Here is an 18569-nt window from a genome sequence, read left to right on the forward strand (position 1 = left end):
GAACAAGTTCCACAGACATGTGACTAACAGAAATGGAATAATGTGTCCCTGAACAAAGGGGGGGTGGGGGGGTCAAAATAAAAGTAACAATCAGTATCTGGTGTAGCCACCAGCTGCATTAAGTACTGCATTACATCTCCTCCTCATGGATTTGCCAGTTCTTGCTGTGAGATGTTACCCCACACTTCCACCAACGCACCTGCAAGTTCCCAGACATTTCTGTTGGGAATGGCCCTAGCCCTCACCCTCTGATCCAACAGGTCCCAGACGTGCTCAATGGTATTGAGATCCGGGCTCTTCGCTGGCCATGGCAGAACACTGACATTCCTGTCTTGCAGGAAATCACTCACAGAACGAGCAGTATGGCTGGTGGCATTGTCATGCTGGAGGGTCATGTCAGGATGAGCCTACAGGAAGGGTACCACATGAGGGAGGAGGATGTCTTCCCTGTAACGCACATTGTTGAGATTGCCTGCAATGACAACAAGCTCAGTCTGATGATGCTGTGACACACCGGCCCAGACCATGATGGACCCTCCACCCCCAAATCAATCCGGCTCCAGAGTACAGAAATCGTTGTAACGCTCATTCCTTCAACGATAAACTCAAATTTGACCGTCACCCCTGGTGAGACAAAACCGCGACTCATCAGTGAAGAGCACCTTTTGCCAGTCCTGTCTTGTCCAACGACGGTGAGTTTGTGCCCATAGGCGACGTTGTTGCCGGTGATGTCTGGTGAGGACCTGCCTTACAGTCTGAGCACTGATGGAGGGATTGTGTGTTCCTGATGTAGCTCGTGCAGTTGTTGTTGCCATCCTGTACCTGTCCCACAGGTGTGATGTTCGAATGTACCGATCCTGTGCAGGCATTGTTACACATGGTTTACCACTGCAAGGACGATCAGCTGTCTCCCTGTAGCGCTGTCTTAGGCGTCTCACAGTACGGACATTGCAATTTATTGCCCTCGCCACATCTGCAGTCCTTGTGCCTCCTTGCAGCATGCCTAAGGCATGTTCACGCAGATAAGTAGGGACCCTGTGCATCTTTCTTTTGGTGTTTTTCAGAGTCAGTAGAAAAGCCTCTTTAGTGTCCTAAGTTTTCATAACTGTGACCTTAATTGCCTACCGTTTGTAAGCTGTTAGTGTCTTAACGACCATTCCACAGGTGCATGTTCATTAATTGTTTATGGCTGTCACGCCCTGGTCTTAATATTTTGTGTTTATATATTTATTTGGTCAGGCCAGGGTGTGACATGGGTTTATTTTGTGTTGTGTTTATATATGGGGGTTTGTCGTAGGTTTTGGGATTGTGGCTTAGTGGGGTGTTCTAGCAAAGTCTATGGTTGCCTGAGGCGGTTCTCAATCAGAGGCAGGTGATTCTCGTTGTCTCTGATTGGGAACCATATTTAGGCAGCCATATTCTTTGAGTGTTTTGTGGGTGATTGTTCCTGTCTCAGTGTTTTGTATTTTCACCAGATAGGCTGTATAGGTTTTCACGTTCCGTTTGTTGTTTTGTATTATCGTGTGTCGTCTTCATTAAAGATGTATCGTATTAACCACCCTGCATTTTGGTCCGACTCTCTTTCAACGGAGGAAAACCGTAACAATGGTTCATTGAACAAGTATGGGAAACAGTGTTTAAACTCTTTACAATGAAGATCTGTGGATTTTTACGAATTATCTTTGAAAGACAGGGTCCTGAAAAAGGGACATTTATTTTTTTGCTGAGTTTATGTACAGTGGGGAGAACAAGTATTTGATACACTGCCGATTTTGCAGGTTTTCCTACTACTTACAAAGCATGTAGAGGTCTGTAATATTTATCATAGGTACACTTCAACTGTGAGAGACGGAATCTAAAACAAAAATCCAGAAAATCACATTGTATGATTTTTAAGTAATTCATTTGCATTTTAATGCATGACATAATTATTTGATCCATCAGAAAAGCAGAACTTAATATTTGGTACAGAAACCTTTGTTTGCAATTACAGAGATCATACGTTTCCTGTAGTTCTTGACCAGGTTTGCACACACTGCAGCAGGGATTTTGGCCCACTCCTCCATACAGACCTTCTCCAGATCCTTCAGGTTTTCGGGGTTTTAGATTCCGTCTCTCACAGTTGAAGTGTACCTATGATAAAAATTACAGACCTGTACATGCTTTGTAAGTAGGAAAACCTGCAAAATCGGCAGTGTATCAAATACTTGTTCTCCCCACTGTATAAGACACGTTGTTCATGTACTCCATTAATGCTTTTCCATGGGGAAAGCATAATAAACATGCTTATTGAGTCATTAGGTTCCAGGTCATTAGTCCACTATATTGCCTTGTTCCCTAGGAACCAATTAATGCAGCTATTAACCTGTAGAGACCCGAGGGGCTCCGGGAGAGGCACGGCTAGTCTTGATTGCATCCCAAATGGTAACCTATTCCCTATATATATATATTCCCTATTCCCTATATTAGCCAGAAGCCTCTCGTCAAAAGTAGTGCACTATAAAGGCAATAGGGTGCCATTTGAGACTCATACATTCTGTCATCCCCTCTGGGTGGATAGGCACTGAAAGTGTACTGTAGGTCTAAAGAAGCCAAGAGTGATAATAAGGATCCTCACTTTTACCTGAGCAGGAAAAGCTTTGGGCCTAGGTTTTAGACTATAGCTAGGACTCAGGCTGCTGAGTTATTCTATGTTTTCCCTGGTTAGATCAAATGGTCAGGAAAAACGACAGTGCCCTAACTGTGTATTCTGGGTACCAGTATGTTTGTGCTATTAGTCCACCCCTTGTCATGCCAAACATGACAAGGAGCTAGAATGATAGCACAAAAAGATCTGGGGCCAGGCTACCAATGATGACCTCTCCTCAGACTGTTGTGTTGCACCCTCATTCTGACTATAGCTAGCAAGGTAGCCCCTCAACAGTACCCAGCTACCTCCCTGAATTACAGGACCCAGATCAAGACTGGTCATAGAATAAATAGAATAAAAAATGCTCATTGGAGAATCTCCATTGACAGTGTGTTTTAGTCCAGGAGTAGACTTAATCTGCGTCTGGGTAACCTTCCCTTTGTCAGAAGCTTTGGATTGGTTCGACTGAATTATTTATTTATTATGCACAGTACATAGAACACAAACTCCTGGAAGGTTAATGTGAGAGCTGATAGCATTGCCTACACAGCAGGTTGGTGATGTCACATAATTCTTCTGCATTTTGTTGAGTGCCAGGCTAGAGGGTCCCAACACATCAAATAAAATAAAATTGTATTTGTCACATGCGCTGAATTAAACAGATGAAGACCTTACCGTGAAATTCTTGCTTACAAGCCCTCAACCAACAATGCAGTTTTAAGAAAAATAAGAGTTAAGAAAAATATATACTAAATAAACTAAAGTAAAAAAGCAAAGAGCAACAATAAAATAACAATAATGAGGCCACCGGTACCAAGTCAACGTGCCGGAGTACTGGTTAGTTTGTACATGTAGGTAGGGGTAAAGTGACTACGCATGGATAATAAACAGCGAGTAGCAGCAGCATAAAAGGGGGGGGGGGGTTCAATACAAATAGTCTGGGTAGCGATATGATTAGATGTCCAGGAGTCTTATGGCTTGGGGGTAGAAGCAGTTAAAAGTGATTTTGGACCTAGACTTGGCGCTCCGGTATCGTTTGTCGTGCGGCACCAGAGAGAACAGTCTATGACTAAGGTGGCTGGAGTCTTTGGCAATTTTTAGGACCTTCCTCTGACACAGCGTGGTTTAGAGGTCCTGGATAACAGGAAGCTTGGCCCCAGTGATGTAATGGGCTGTACGCAGTACCCTCTGTTGCGCCTTGCGGTCAGAGACCGAGCAGTTGCCATACCAGGCGGTGATGCAACCGGTCAGGATGCTCTCGATGGTGCAGCTGTAGAACTTTTTGAGGATCTGAGGACCCATGACAAATCTTTTCAGTCTCCTGAGGGGGAATAGGGATTGTCGTGCCCTCTTCACAAGTGTCTTGGTGTGTTTGGACCATGTTTGTTTGTTTCTGATGTGGACACCAAGGAACTTGAAGCTCTCAACCTGCTCCACTTTAGCCACATCTATGGGTGAATGCTCGGCCCTCCTTTTCCTGTAGTCCACGATCATACATTGTTTTAACAGCATCCTAGGCCACTAACAAAGCCTACCAGTACACATTTCCCTCTTACCATGTGTTCTGGAACAGTCTTGCTTCCATCCCCTGCCTTGCCCCAACCTGGGCTAAAACTTGGGACCCTCTGACCACATCAAGAACCGTCACCAAGGGAAACAACTACTTCTAGGTCTCAAAAAGAGTGACATCACCGATTGAACAAAAGATAGCACTGCCAACAAGCTAGCCATTTCACATCAGTTGTACACGCCTTGTGTAATCTACTTTTCTCTATGAGTTACTGTAGTTTGTATAGATTTTAAGAAAGGCTTTGCACCTCCTCCCTAGAGGGCCTGTGTTACAAAATGGTGTCTGTTTTTCTCTGGACGGTTTCCTTGACTCTGAGAATATCTAATTTTCCCCAGGTATTGGTGTACACTTGCATATCACACCATGGCAGGTGTTTTTTTTATATATATATAAGTATAGGAATCGTTTGAGGAGTTTAAGCAGTTCATCATGGATTAGAAATGGTCTGTCAAAATGTTGGATTTAGCCTACTTTACAGGTAATCAATTAATTATTTTCCATTTCATTTTGATAAGTAACATGAGTGCCGGATACAAAGTATAATATTGTTTGTTTTAGGCAATGAATTCTTTTATCAGAAGAATCTAAAGCTGTCTGTATTGGTGAGTATAGATGTGAGCAAATGTATCTCTGAATGAACAAGTCAAGGAATTATCCATTTAGGTTGTTGAATGTTTATGATTTCATGATTTTAATACATATTTAAGCTACAGTAGGAGGATTTGCTCCTCTTCTTCAAACATTGACAGCTCACCTTTACCATCTACCAGGACCATGGAAAACTCTACTCACTACGAGGTCTTTAGGCTTGCTGCATACGGTGATATCGGACAAATGAAGTATTTCTACTTTGCTGTAGTATCTGTTTTATATTTTGTCATCATTCTTGCCAATGCTTTACTTATTGGAGTTATCTGCATTGAAAGAAGCCTTCATGAACCCATGTATCTGTTTCTATGTGCTTTGTTTGTTAATCAGTTGTATGGGAGCACTGGTTTGTTTCCTGCTCTCATGTTTTACTTGCTGTCTGACACACATGATATTTCCCTTCTTTATTGTTATCTCCAGATTTATGTGTTGTACACATATGCTATAACAGAATTTTGTAATTTAGCAGTTATGTCCTATGACAGGTACATCTCTATTTGTTATCCTCTACAGTATAACAATATTATGACACCTAAAACCATTTGTGGTGTAACGGTTTTCTAGTGGTGATGAAGGAGAGTCGGACCAAACTGCAGCGTGTCGATTGCGATCCATATTTATTAAACAAAACGTAAATACGACTAAACACTAAACACTACAAAACAATAAACGTAAATGAAAACCGAAAACAGCCTATCTAGTGCAAACTAACAGAGAGTACAAGTAAGACACTAAGGACAATCACCCACGACAAACTCAAAGAATATGGCTGCCTAAATATGGTTCCCAATCAGAGACAACGATAAGCACCTGCCTCTGATTGAGAACCACTCCAGACAGCCATAGACCTTGCTAGACAACCCACTAAGCTAGAATCCCAATACCACCACCAAAACCCCAAGACAAACACACCACAATTACAAAAACCCCATGCCACACCCTGGCCTGACCAAATACATAAAGATAAACACAAAATACTTTGACCAGGGCGTGACAGAACCCCCTAAGGTGCGGACTCCCGAACGCACCTCAAAACAATAGGGAGGGTCCGGGTGGGCGTCTGTCCATGGTGGCGGCTCCGGCGCGGGACGTGGACCCCACTCCTTTAATGTCTTAGTCCCCTCTCCCTTCGTCCCTGGATAGTCCACCCTCGCCGCCGACCATGGTCTAGTAGTCCCCACCCAGAACCCCACTGGACTGAGGAGCAGATCGGGACTGAAGGACAGCTCGGGACCGAGGCAGCTCGGGACTGAGGGGAAGCTCGGGAGTGAGAGGAAGCTCGGGAGTGAGAGGAAGCTCAGGAGTGAGAGGAAGCTCAGGAGTGAGAGGAAGCTCAGGAGTGAGAGGAAGCTCAGGAGTGAGAGGAAGCTCAGGCAGGTAGATAGATCTACCAGCTCCTGGCTGGCTGGTGGTTTCAGCAGATCCTGGCTGACTGGCAGATCCTGGCTGACTGACAGATCTGGAAGAGTCTGGTTGACTGGCAGATCTGGAAGAGTCTGGTTGACTGGCAGATCTGGAAGAGTCAGGTTGACTGGCAGATCTGGAAGAGTCTGGTTGACTGGCAGATCTGGAAGAGTCTGGTTGACTGGCAGATCTGGAAGAGTCTGGTTGACTGGCAGATCTGGAAGAGTCTGGTTGACTGGCAGATCTGGAAGAGTCTGGCTGACTGGCAGATCTGGAAGAGTCTGGCTGACTGGCAGATCTGGAAGAGTCTGGCTGACTGGCAGATCTGGAAGAGTCTGGCTGACTGGCAGATCTGGCGGCGCTGGGCAGACTGGCGGCGCTGGGCAGACTGGCGGCGCTGGGCAGACTGGCGGCGCTGGGCAGACTGGCGGCGCTGGGCAGACTGGCGACGCTGGGCAGACTGGCGACGCTGGGCAGACTGGCGACCCTGGGCAGACTGGCGGTGCTGGGCAGACTGACGACGCTGGGCAGACTGACGACGCTGGGCAGACTGACGACGCTGGGCAGACTGACGACGCTGGGCAGACTGGCGGTGCTGGGCAGACTGGCGGTGCTGGGCCGACTGGCGATGCTGGGCAGACTGGCGATGCTGGGCAGACTGACGGCGCTGGGCAGACTGGCGACGCTGGGCAGACTGGGGGCACTGGCGGCGCTGGGCAGACTGGCGGCACTAGCTGCTCCATATAGGCTGACAGCTCTGGCGGCTTCTTACAGACTGACCGCTCTGGCGGCTCCGTGCTGACTGGCAGCTCCTTGCAGACTGGCAGCTCCTTACAGACTGACAGCTCCGTGCAGACTGGCAGCTCCTTGCAGACTGGCAGCTCCTTGCAGACTGGCAGCTCCTTGCAGACTGGCAGCTCCATGCAGACTGGCAGCTCCATGCAGACTGGCTGCTCTATGCAGACTGACAGCTCTGGCTGCTTCATGCAGACTGACATCTCTGGCTGCTCCATGTAGACTGGCTGCTTCATGCAGACTGGCAGCTCGGGCTGCTTCATGTAGACTGACAGCTCTGGCTGCTCCATGCGGACTGACAGCTCTGGCTGCTCCATGTAGACTGACTGCTTCATGCAGACTGGCAGCTCGGGCTGCTTCATGTAGACTGACAGCTCTGGCTGCTCCATGCAGACTGACAGCTCTGGCTGTTCCATGCAGACTGACAGCTCTGGCTGCTTCATGCAGACTGGCAGCTCTGGCTGCTCCATGTAGACTGGCTGCTTCATGCAGACTGGCAGCTCGGGCTGCTTCATGTAGACTGACAGCTCTGACTGCTCCATGCGGACTGACAGCTCTGGCTGCTCCATGCAGACTGGCTGCTTCATGCAGACTGGCAGCTCTGGCTGCTCCATGCAGACTGACAGCTCTGGCTGCTCCTTGCAGACTGGCAGCTCTGGCTGCGCTAAACAGGCGGGAGGCTCCGGCAGCGCTGTAGAGGAGGAAGGCTCTGGCTGCGCTAAACAGGCGGGAGACTCCGGCAGCGCTGGAGATGAGGAAGGCTCTAACAGCGCTAGATAGGCGGGAGACTCCGGCAGCGCAGGAGAGGAGAAAAGCTCTGGCTGCGCTAAACAGGCGGGAGGCTCCGGCAGCGCTGTAGAGGAGGATGGCTCTGGCTGCGCTGAACAGGCGAGGCACACTGAAGGCCTGGTGCGTGGTGCTGGAACTGGTGGTACTGGATCGAGGACACGCACAGGAAGCCTGGTGCGGGGAGCTGCTACCGGAGGGCTGGGGTGTGGAGGTGGTACTGGATAGACCGGACCGTGCAGGCGCACTGGAGCTCTTGAGCACCGAGCCTGCCCAACCTTACCTGGCTCGATGCCCACTCTAGCCCGGCCGATACGAGGAGCTGGAATATATCGAACCGGGCTGTGCACCCGCACTGGAGACACCGTGCGCTCCACAGCATAACACGGTGCCTGCCCGGTCTCTCCAGCCCCCGGTAAGCACAGGGAGTTTGCGCAGGTCTCCTACCTGGCATAGCTATACTCCCTGTAAGCCCCCCCCCAAGAATTTTTTGGGGCTGACTCCCGGGCTTTCTTGCCAACCGTGTTCCCTCGTATCGCCGGCTCCTCTCTCCGGCTGCCTCTGCTCTCCTAAGTGCCTCCACCTGTTCCCATGGAAGGCGATCCCTTCCCGCCAGGATCTCCTCCCATGTGTAGCAACCCTTGCCATCCAATATATCGTCCCATGTCCAATCCTCATTGCGCCGCTGTTGCTGCCTTTGTTGCCTCTCCTCTTTCGGCTGCTCCTGCCTGTTGACACGCCGCTTGGTCCGTTGGTGGTGGGTGATTCTGTAACGGTTTTCTAGTGGTGATGAAGGAGAGTCGGACCAAACTGCAGCGTGTCGATTGCGATCCATATTTATTAAACAAAACGTAAATACGACTAAACACTAAACACTACAAAACAATAAACGTAAATGAAAACCGAAAACAGCCTATCTAGTGCAAACTAACAGAGAGTACAAGTAAGACACTAAGGACAATCACCCACGACAAACTCAAAGAATATGGCTGCCTAAATATGGTTCCCAATCAGAGACAACGATAAGCACCTGCCTCTGATTGAGAACCACTCCAGACAGCCATAGACCTTGCTAGACAACCCACTAAGCTAGAATCCCAATACCACCACCAAAACCCCAAGACAAACACACCACAATTACAAAAACCCCATGCCACACCCTGGCCTGACCAAATACATAAAGATAAACACAAAATACTTTGACCAGGGCGTGACATGTGGCTTAATTCTACTGTCATGGGTGTATTCTTTTTTCCTCAATGGCATCGTTATCTCCCTGAGTTTGCGACTGCAATTTTGTGGTAACGTTCTAGACAGAGTGTATTGTGACAACTACTCAGTCGTCAAGCTTGCCTGTTCAAATACTATGCTGAATAACATATGGGGTCTTCTTGTCACTGTGCTTTATATTTCTTGTACTATATGTCCTACCATATACTCATATGTAAGAATTCTACAAATATGTTTAAAGTCTTCTAAAGAGACGAAACAGAAAGCATTTAACACCTGTACACCACATATAGCCTCTTTGCTGAACTTCTTATTTGGCTGTTTATTTGTGGTTCTACAAGGCAGATATGATACTGCACATCTTCCACCTATACTTCGCACTATTTTATTAGTTTATTTTCTGATATGTCCACCACTTTTCAATCCTTTAATGTATGGCGTTAGGATGGTTAATATCAGGCAGGCTTGTAAAAAGGTACTAGGCCTTAACCCTGAAACATAACAGATGATTTTTGTAATATTGAATTGTGTTTTGTTACTTATAGTTGCTATCATTGACTGTGCAAATATGTATAATTTTGCCATAATTTCTCTGTAGACCAATGATTCTTGTAAAGCATCAAGTTTATAATGTATTGTAACTGAGAATGTTTTGTGTCATATTAGCTAGTGAACTGCATAACTACAGAGCATCAAGGGGCGCTGCCCTCCCTACCTTCAGGTTGTGCTCAAACAGATGCTAACAGGGATCTTTGGGACGACCCTACGCCCCAACCAGCTCTGCCACCTCTGTTCTCTTGGCCCACCGTTACATTTCTACAATGTATATGTAACATGTCCTCATGTTATTCTAGCAGTGATGGCTTATGACAGGTATGTCACAATTTGTAAGCTATTTCAATATCAGAACATTGGTATATTTTATTATTATTATTCCCGTAACTCTTTTCAAATGTTTATCACTTCAAGGCTCCCTTGTGCCGGAAACAATCTATGTTTTTTTGTGATGACTAAGCAGTTGTTAAACTCTCCTGTTTTGAAAGTGAGCTGAGCAGCCTGTGTGGTACTGTATATCTACCATATCAAGTCTAGTGGTTTTACGTTTTGTGTTAGTTGTGCTCTCATATGTCAAAATAGTAAAGCCTCAAAGGAGTAATGAAAGAAGACTTTTAATACGTGCTCCCCACTAGAACATATTCATCAACTTCTCTGTAAGCCATCCTTTTTTCTGTTGTTTACAACAGGCACAGAGGTTAATGTATTAATATCAGTACAGTTCATTATTTTCCCCACCACTGGTACACCCTATCATATATGGTATTAGGACCAAGAAGATCAGGACATGTGTTACAAAAATTATAAGAAGAATATTTCCGAACTCTTGATTTTCCTCATCGAAAATCTGAACCTCAACTGGTACCAATTATGACTTTAGACATTACAGCAGCAGGGCAGGGTTGATGGTTTGAATCCCAGGTCTGACAGGATCATCTGCTAGAACTGAATGCTTATACATATGTTTTGATCATCAACCTAATCTCTTGTTTCTCCTTTGTATTGCATTCTATTTCTGTGAATTCGTCTACATTTCGTTAAATGTATTTTACTGTTCTAAAGTCAAATCAGTGATGCTGCTGTGTCACTGACCGTATGTTCTTCTAGCATGTCAATGGATGTAAATGGACATGTATGTGGACAGAATAAAATGAGGATACAATAAGTTCTGTTTCAAATCATTTCCTGTCAAATAAAAAGGATCAATCCATTTTCTTGATCAAATAGTTGCATTTTTTCTTGCTAATGATTCCAATGCATTTTTGAAAGAGCTTCATGCACAATGAGGAAGATCAGCCCAATCCCCCGCTCAGCTAAACTTAATCTGAAGACACCTCAGTCTGTCCCAATAGAGTATCACATAAAACCAATGAAACCCAGCAGTTAAATTGGGAAATGGTTCCATAGGAGATTTTACTGACACCAGCATGGAATGTTTTCTCACAAGTATAATTCATTGGCTGATCACACATGGTGACCTTTATGGAATGACGTGATCCTTCCTTAACCCATATGAAGTCCAACCCAGTTACTACTCTGGTGACTTTTGGCCACTCAAGTCCTCTATCTATCTTTACGCTTGCAAACTAAAGGAATGACCCATCTGGCATTTGCCCTAATTTCTGGGCCAGTTTGATTCTGCTTAATTCTTAAAAATACAGTACCAGTCAAAAGTTTGGACACATCTAATCCTTCCAGGGTTTTTCTTTATGTTTCCCCATTTGCTACATTGTAGAATAATTGTGAAGACATCATAACTATGAAGTAATACAGTTGGAATCAGGTAGTATCCAAAAATTGTTAAACAAATCCAAATATATTTTATATTTGAGATTCTTCTTAGTAGCCACCCTTTGCTTTGATGACAGCTTTGCACACACTGGTATTCTCTCAACCAGATTCATGAGGTAGTCACCTGGAATTCATTTCAATTAACAGGTGTGCCTTGTTAAAAGTTCATTTGTAAAATGTATTTCCTTCTTAATGCATTGTGTTGTGACAAGGTAGGGGTGGTATACAGAAGATTGCCCTATTTGGAAAAAGACCAAGTCCAAAATTATGGCAAGAACATCGCCCACTGTGAAGCATGGGGGAGGAGGTGTGATGGTGTGGGGGTGCTTTGCTGGTGACACGGTCTGTGATTTATTTAGAATTCAAAGCACATTTAACCAGCATGGCTGTCGCAGCATTCTGCAGCGATACCCCATCTCATCTGGTTTGCGCTTAGGATAACTATAATTTGTTTTTCAATAGGACAATGACCCAACACACCTCCAGGCTGTGTAAGGGCTATTTGACAAAGAAGTAGAGTGATAGAGTGCTCTATCAGATGACCTGGCCTCCACAATCACCCGACCTCAACCTAATTGAGATGGTTTGGGATGAGTTAGACCACAAAGTGAAGGAAAAGCAGCCAACAAGTGCTCAGCATACTGTATGTAGGAACTCCTTAAAGACTGTTGGAAAAGCATTCCTCATTAAGCTGGTTGAGAGAATGGCAAGAGTGTGCAAAGCAGTAATCAAGGAAAAGGGTGACTACTTTGAAGAATATAAAATATATTTTGATTTGGTTTCTACATAATTCCAAATGTGTTATTTCATAGTTTTGATGTCTTCACTATTATTCTACAGTGTAGAAAATAATAAAAATAAATAAAAATCCTTGAATGAGTAGGTGACTGGTACTGTATATATATATTTTTGCTTTTCAGGGGGCGCTGCAGCACCCTACTTCACACGCCTATGAAAAGATGCTAAAATATGCTTAAAAACATAAAAATTACAAGACGAAACTACACCATGTCTATACTTAATTTGAGAAGAACTAAGGGATAGGCTGAGTTATTGACAAATCAAATGTCAGATTTTACGTGTCCATTTAAACCACTGTAAAAAGTTGCTTATCAACTTAAAACGTGCTGTCGCTATCATGGATGTCCTTAAGATTAACCACAATTTGGTATTGACATCTATTGACAACATTCTTTGCTGGTGAAATGCTAATGCTCAAAATCAACTGTAATAATCTTCACCTCATGAAACATATGTCTGATTAACTCCAGACTGCTTTGTTATCCAACTGATCTTGTGTACTTTCTGACATCCTGTGAAACCAGTTGAAGTCGGTAGTTTACATACACTTAGGTTGGAGTTATTAAAACCCATTTGTCACCCAAACCACAAATGTCTTTTTAACAAACTATAGTTTTGGCAAGTTGGTTAGGACAACTACTTTGTACATGACACAAGTCATTTTTCAATTGTTTACAGACAGATTATTTCACTTATGATTCACTGTATGACAATTCTAGTGGGTCAGAACTTTACATACACTAAGTTGACTGTGCCTTTAAACAGCTTGGAAAATTCCACAAAATGATGTCATGGCTTTAGAAGCTTCTGATCGGCTAATTGACATCATTTGAGTCAACTTGAGGTGTACCTGTGGATGTATTTCAAGGCCTACCTTCAAACTCAGTGCCTCTTTGCTTGACATCATGGGAAAATCTAAAGAAATCAGCCAAGACCTCAGAAAAAAAATTGTAGACCTCCACAAATCTGATTCATCCTTGGGAGCAATTTCCAAATGCCTGAAGGTACAACGTTCATCTGTACAAACAATAGTACGCAAGTATAAACATGGGACCACACAGCCGTCATACCGCTCAGGAAGGAGACGCTTTCTGTCTCCTAGAGAGGAACGTGCGAGAAGTGAAAATCAATCCCAGAACAACAGCAAAGGACCTTGTGAAGATGCTGGAGGAAACAGGTACAAAAGTATCTATATCCAAAGTAAACGAGTCCTGTAACGACATAACCTGAAAGGCCACTCAGCAAGGAAGAAGCCACTGCACCAAAACCGCCATAAAAAAGCCAGACTATAGTTTGCAAATGCACATGGGGACAAACGTCGTACTTTTTGGAGAAATGTCCTCTGGTCTGATGAAACAGAAATAGAACTGTTTGGCCATAATGACTATCGTTATGTTTGGAGGACAAAGGGGGAGGCTTGCAAGCCGAAGAACACCATCCCAACCATGAAGCATAGGGGTGGCAGCATCATATTGTGGGGGTGCTTTGCTGCAGTAGGGACTGGTGCACTTCACAAAATAAATGGCATCATGAGGTAGGAAAATTATGTGGATATATTGAAGCAACATCTCAAGACATCAGTCAGGAAGTTAAAGCCTGGTCCCAAATGGGTCTTCCAAATGGACAATGTCCCCAAGCATACTTCCAAAGTTGTGGCAAAATGGCTTAAGGACAACAAAGTCAAGGTATTAGAGTGGCCATCACAAAGCCCTGACCTCTAGCCTATAGAAAATTTGAGGGCAGAACTGAAAAAGCGTGTGCGAGCAAGGAGGCCTACATACCCAACTCAGTTACACCAGCTCTGTCAGGAGGAATGGGCCAATATTCCCCAAACTTATTGTGGGAAGCTTGTGGAATGCTACCAAATACTAATTGAGTGTATGCAAACTTCTGACCCACTAGGAATGTGATGAAAGAAATAAAAGCTGAAATAAATAATTCTCTCTACTCTTATTCTAACATTTCACATTCTTAAAATAAAGTGGTGATCATAACTCACAGGGAATTTATGAGTCTTAAATGTCAGTAATTGTGAACAACTGAGTTTAAATGTTTTTGACTAAGGGATATGTAAACTTCCGACTTCAACTGTATCTTTCTGTTTGTGATGTACAGTGGGGCAAAAAAGTATTTAGTCAGCCACCAATTGTGCAAGTTCTCCCACTTAAAAAGATGAGAGAGGCCTGTAATATTCATCATAGGTACACTTCAACTATGACAGAATCAGAAGAAAAAAATCCAGAAAATCACATTGTAGAATTTTTAATTAATTTATTTGCAAATTATGGTGGAAAATAAGTATTTGGTCAATAACAAAAGTTTCTCAATACTTTGTTACATACCCTTTGTTTGCAATGACAGAGGTCAAACTTTTCTGTAAGTCTTCACAAGGTTTTCACACACTGATGCTGGTATTTTGGCCCATTCCTCCATGCAGATCTCCCCTAGAGCAGTGATGTTTTGGGGCTGTTGTTGGGCAACACGGACTTTCAACTCCCTCCAAAGATTTTCTATGGGGTTGAGATCTGGAGACTGGCTAGGCCACTCCAAGACCTTGAAATGCTTCTTACGAAGCCACTCCTTCATTGCCTGTGTTTGGGATCATTGTCATGCTGAAAGACCCAGCCACGTTTCATATTCAATGCCCTTGCTGATGGAAGGAGGTTTTCACTCAAAATCTCACGATACATGGCCCCATTCATTCTTTCCTTTTCACGGATCAGTCGTCCTGGTCCCTTTGCAGAAAAACAGCCCCAAAGCATGATGTTTCCACCCCCATGCTTCACAGTAGGTATGGTGTTCTTTGGATGCAACTCAACATTCTTTGTCCTCCAAACACGACGAGTTGAGTTTTTACCAAAAAGTTATATTTTGGTTTCATCTGACCATATGACATTCTCCCAATCTTCTTCTGGATCATCCAAATGCTCTCTAGCAAACTTCAGACGGGCCTGGACATGTACTGGCTTAAGCAGGGGGACACGTCTGGCACTGCAGGATTTGAGTCCCTGGCGGCGTAGTGTGTTACTGATGGTAGGCTTTGTTACTTTGGTCCCAGCTCTCTGCAAGTCATTCACTAGATCCCCCCCATGTGGTTCTGGGATTTTTGCTCACCGTTCTTTTGTTTTTGGTGTCCTTTGACAGCTCTTTGGGCTTGGCCATAGCGGAGTTTGGAGTGTGACTGTTTGAGATTGTGGACAGGTCTCTTTTATACTGATAACAAGTTCAAACAGGTGCCATTAATACAGGTAACGAGTGGAGGACAGAGGAGCCTCTTAAAGAAGAAGTTACAGGTCTGTGAGAGCCAGAAATCTTGCTTGTTTGTAGGTGACCAAATACTTATTTTCCACCATAATTTGCAAATAAATTAATTAAAAATCCTACAATGTGATTTTCTGGATTTTTTTTCTCATTTTGTCTGTCATATTTTAAGTGTACCTATGATGAAAATTACAGGCCTCTCTCAACTTTTTAAGTGGGAGAACTTGCACAATTGGTGGCTGACTAAATACTTTTTTGCCCCACTGTATGTCTAAACTTTGTCTCTTAACCTGTTGTAACGTTCGTCGTCCTCGTCTGAGGAGTATGAAGGATCGGAGGACCAATGCGCAGCGTGGTACATGTTCATGATGAATTTATTAAACACAGAACACTAAAACAAAAATAACAAAGAGTATGACACGAAACGAAACAGTCCTGTCTGGTGACATACACAAAGACAGAAAACAATCACCCACAACACAGGTGGGAAAAGGCCACCTAAGTATGATTCTCAATCAGTGACAACTAACGACACCTGCCTCTGATTGAGAACCATATCAGGCCAAACGCAAAACACAACATAGAAAAACGAACATAGACAACCCACCCCAACTCACGCCCTGACCAACCTAAAACAAAGACATAACAAAAGAACTAAGGTCAGAACGTGACGCCTGTTTCTCATGGTCATCTCCATTGAAACAAGTCTACATGTTTTTGTTCCACTTGGCTGTAATTGAAAGTTATTCAGTCTGTCCAAAGATCATGAGATACCTCCTCGTGGGAATCCAAGATATCTCGCTTGGCTGTTTAATCCAATCTCTTTCAGTAGAGTCTATTCATATCTGATTCTAACAGTGATAGCCTGTGACCGGTTTGACTCTATTTGTAAGCCCTTGCAGTACCACACCATCATGACCCCTAATAAAGTCAACCTGTTGTTGGCGGTGGTGTATATCGTCCAAATTCATAGAAGCAAGGACTGACCATCCATGATATCAAAATCATATTTTTAACCATGTTTTGAGGCTATACAGTGTTTGTTTTCAGTTATATTGTTTATAAACAATGCAGTGAAACAAGCTCATATTTTGGGTTCTTATGGGGTAAGACAGTTGACTAAGCTCATGAGGCATTCATAAGTTATATTTTTCAAGAATCAATGGGTGTATATGATTCTTTTAAAAGTTTGAAAATGTAAGATTGCCCATTTAAGTGAACCAAAATAATTGGAATACAGTCAAACAAACACAAACACCTCCCTGATCTCAAACGAAGTGATACAAATACATCCTTAATTAATGCCATTGGGTGACATCTCTCTAAGACATTGCTTTAATTTGGAAAATACTAAAAATACTCATGTCAATTATGATATGGTGAAGGTATAAAAAAGGCTCAAATGTATCATGCCAGCCAACATCTTACTTGGAAGACTGTTCATTGTAGAATGTTCTCATCTTCATCAAATTCATTCACACCAACTCTAGTGTATTAACCTGATGGTAACTATTTTGACATTTGCACATTTTCTAAACGTTTATTTTATTACTGCATTATATTATATGTAAAATGATGTCTGATAACTTCTGATTACAATTGTCTTTTACTCAGGAAATATGAACCAAACTGTCTTGCATAGCACTGTATTTTTCACTGCGTATGGACCCCCAGGCCCACTCAACTACGCAGCTTTTTTCTTAACATTTTTGCTTTTCTTCATTACAATATTTTCCAACATCAGTCTCATGCTTGTCATCTACTTAGAATCACACTTACACAAGCCTATGTACATATTTCTGTTCAACTTGGCGGTGAATGGACTGATTGGGTGTTTATCCGTCTGTCCGAAGATCATGGACAATCTTGTTAATGACATAAAGGACATCTCTCACAAAGGTTGTTTATTGCAGGTGTTTTTCAGCAGTGTATATGCAACGTGTGCTTACGTTATTCTAGCAGTGATGGCATATGACAGGTATGTCTCAATTTGTAAGCCATTGCAATATCATAGCATTATGACCCCTTCTAAAGTGAAGATGTTGGTAGCATTGGTATATTTTATTCCCATAACTATGCTTGCTTTTCAAATATTTATCACTTCTAGGCTGCCTGTGTGCAGCCACAATATCAACAAGCTTTTTTGTGATAATTTAGCAGTTGTTAAACTCTCCTGTGTTGAAAGTGCACTGAGTAACCTGTATGGTATATGTGTGATAGCAAGTCTAGTGGTTTTACCTTTTGTGTTAGTTGTGCTCTCATACATCAAAATATTACTTGTTTGCTTGAAAGTCTCAAAGGAGTCACGAACTAAGGCTTTTAATACGTGTACTCCCCACTTGATCACTTTCATCAACTTCTCTACAGCCATCCTTTTTTCTGTTATTTACAACAGGCACAGCACAGTTAGCAAGGAGGTTAATGTATTAATATCAGTACAGTTCATTCTTTTCCCGCCACTGGTACACCCTATCATATATGGTATTAGGACCAAGGAGATCAGAACATGTATTACAAAAATTATAAGAACAAAAATCTTTCCTAACTCTCTTGATTTTCCTCATCTAAAATCTGAACGTAAACTGGTACCAATTATGACTTTAGATGGTACAGCAGCAGGGCAAGGGTTGCCGGTTTGAATCCCAGGTATCACAAGAACTTATGACAGAATGTGAGCCGCCAGAACTGAATGTTTTGATCATCAACCTAATCTCTTGTTTCTCCTTTGTATTGCATTTTTTGTGTGAATTATTATGCATTTTGTTAAGCCTATTTTACTGTAGGAAAGTCAAATAAGGGATGGTGCTGTGTCACTGACCCGATGTCCTTCCAATTTAGCATTTCACTGGGCATGTATGTGTGTTTCAGGGGGGTTGGGGACAGAGAAAAAGGATGTAAATGGGCAGTAAAGTATTCTTCCAGACATGACGGATCTAGTAGATCCTTTTGATATTTTGAAGAATTAGAAAGTAAAATAAACAAATAATTTCCTGTAAAAAAAAGGGATGTATGCATTTTCTTGATCAAGTAGTTTATTAATTTAGTTATCCTAAAATAAATACAACTATTTTTGCATTATTTATTGTTTATGTAATTGAA

General features: G+C 43.2%; 2 protein-coding genes and 1 pseudogene across 2 annotated transcripts; all 3 read left to right on the forward strand.

The window, feature by feature from the left end:
- The first annotated feature begins 4893 nt into the window (after positions 1–4893).
- On the forward strand, positions 4894–9569 carry LOC121839192 (olfactory receptor 11A1-like). Its single transcript, XM_042296605.1, has 2 exons — positions 4894–5396; positions 9040–9569. The coding sequence occupies exons 1-2, from the start codon at positions 4974–4976 to the stop codon at positions 9562–9564; spliced, it is 948 nt and encodes a 315-aa protein (XP_042152539.1). The 5' UTR covers positions 4894–4973; the 3' UTR covers positions 9565–9569.
- Positions 9570–9798: 229 nt separating this feature from the next.
- Positions 9799–10447, forward strand: LOC112267581 (annotated as a pseudogene).
- A 6642-nt stretch (positions 10448–17089) lies between these two features.
- Positions 17090–18315, forward strand: LOC112267397 (olfactory receptor 52K2-like). Its single transcript, XM_024445670.1, has one exon. The coding sequence runs from the start codon at positions 17090–17092 to the stop codon at positions 18107–18109; it is 1020 nt and encodes a 339-aa protein (XP_024301438.1). The 3' UTR covers positions 18110–18315.
- Positions 18316–18569: the final 254 nt, after the last annotated feature.

This window comes from Oncorhynchus tshawytscha, linkage group LG14 (genome assembly GCF_018296145.1).
Source record: "Oncorhynchus tshawytscha isolate Ot180627B linkage group LG14, Otsh_v2.0, whole genome shotgun sequence".
NCBI lineage: Eukaryota > Metazoa > Chordata > Actinopteri > Salmoniformes > Salmonidae > Oncorhynchus > Oncorhynchus tshawytscha.

Bases quoted from the DNA above. Each gene is read 5' to 3' on its own strand.
- LOC121839192 (XM_042296605.1), top strand. From the start codon at position 4,974: ATGGAAAACTCTACTCACTACGAGGTCTTTAGGCTTGCTGCATACGGT. The intron at 5,397-9,039 runs GTAACGGTTTTC...TACTTTGACCAG, and splicing joins CACCTAAAACCATTTGTGGT to GGCGTGACATGTGGCTTAAT.
- LOC112267397 (XM_024445670.1), top strand. From the start codon at position 17,090: ATGAACCAAACTGTCTTGCATAGCACTGTATTTTTCACTGCGTATGGA.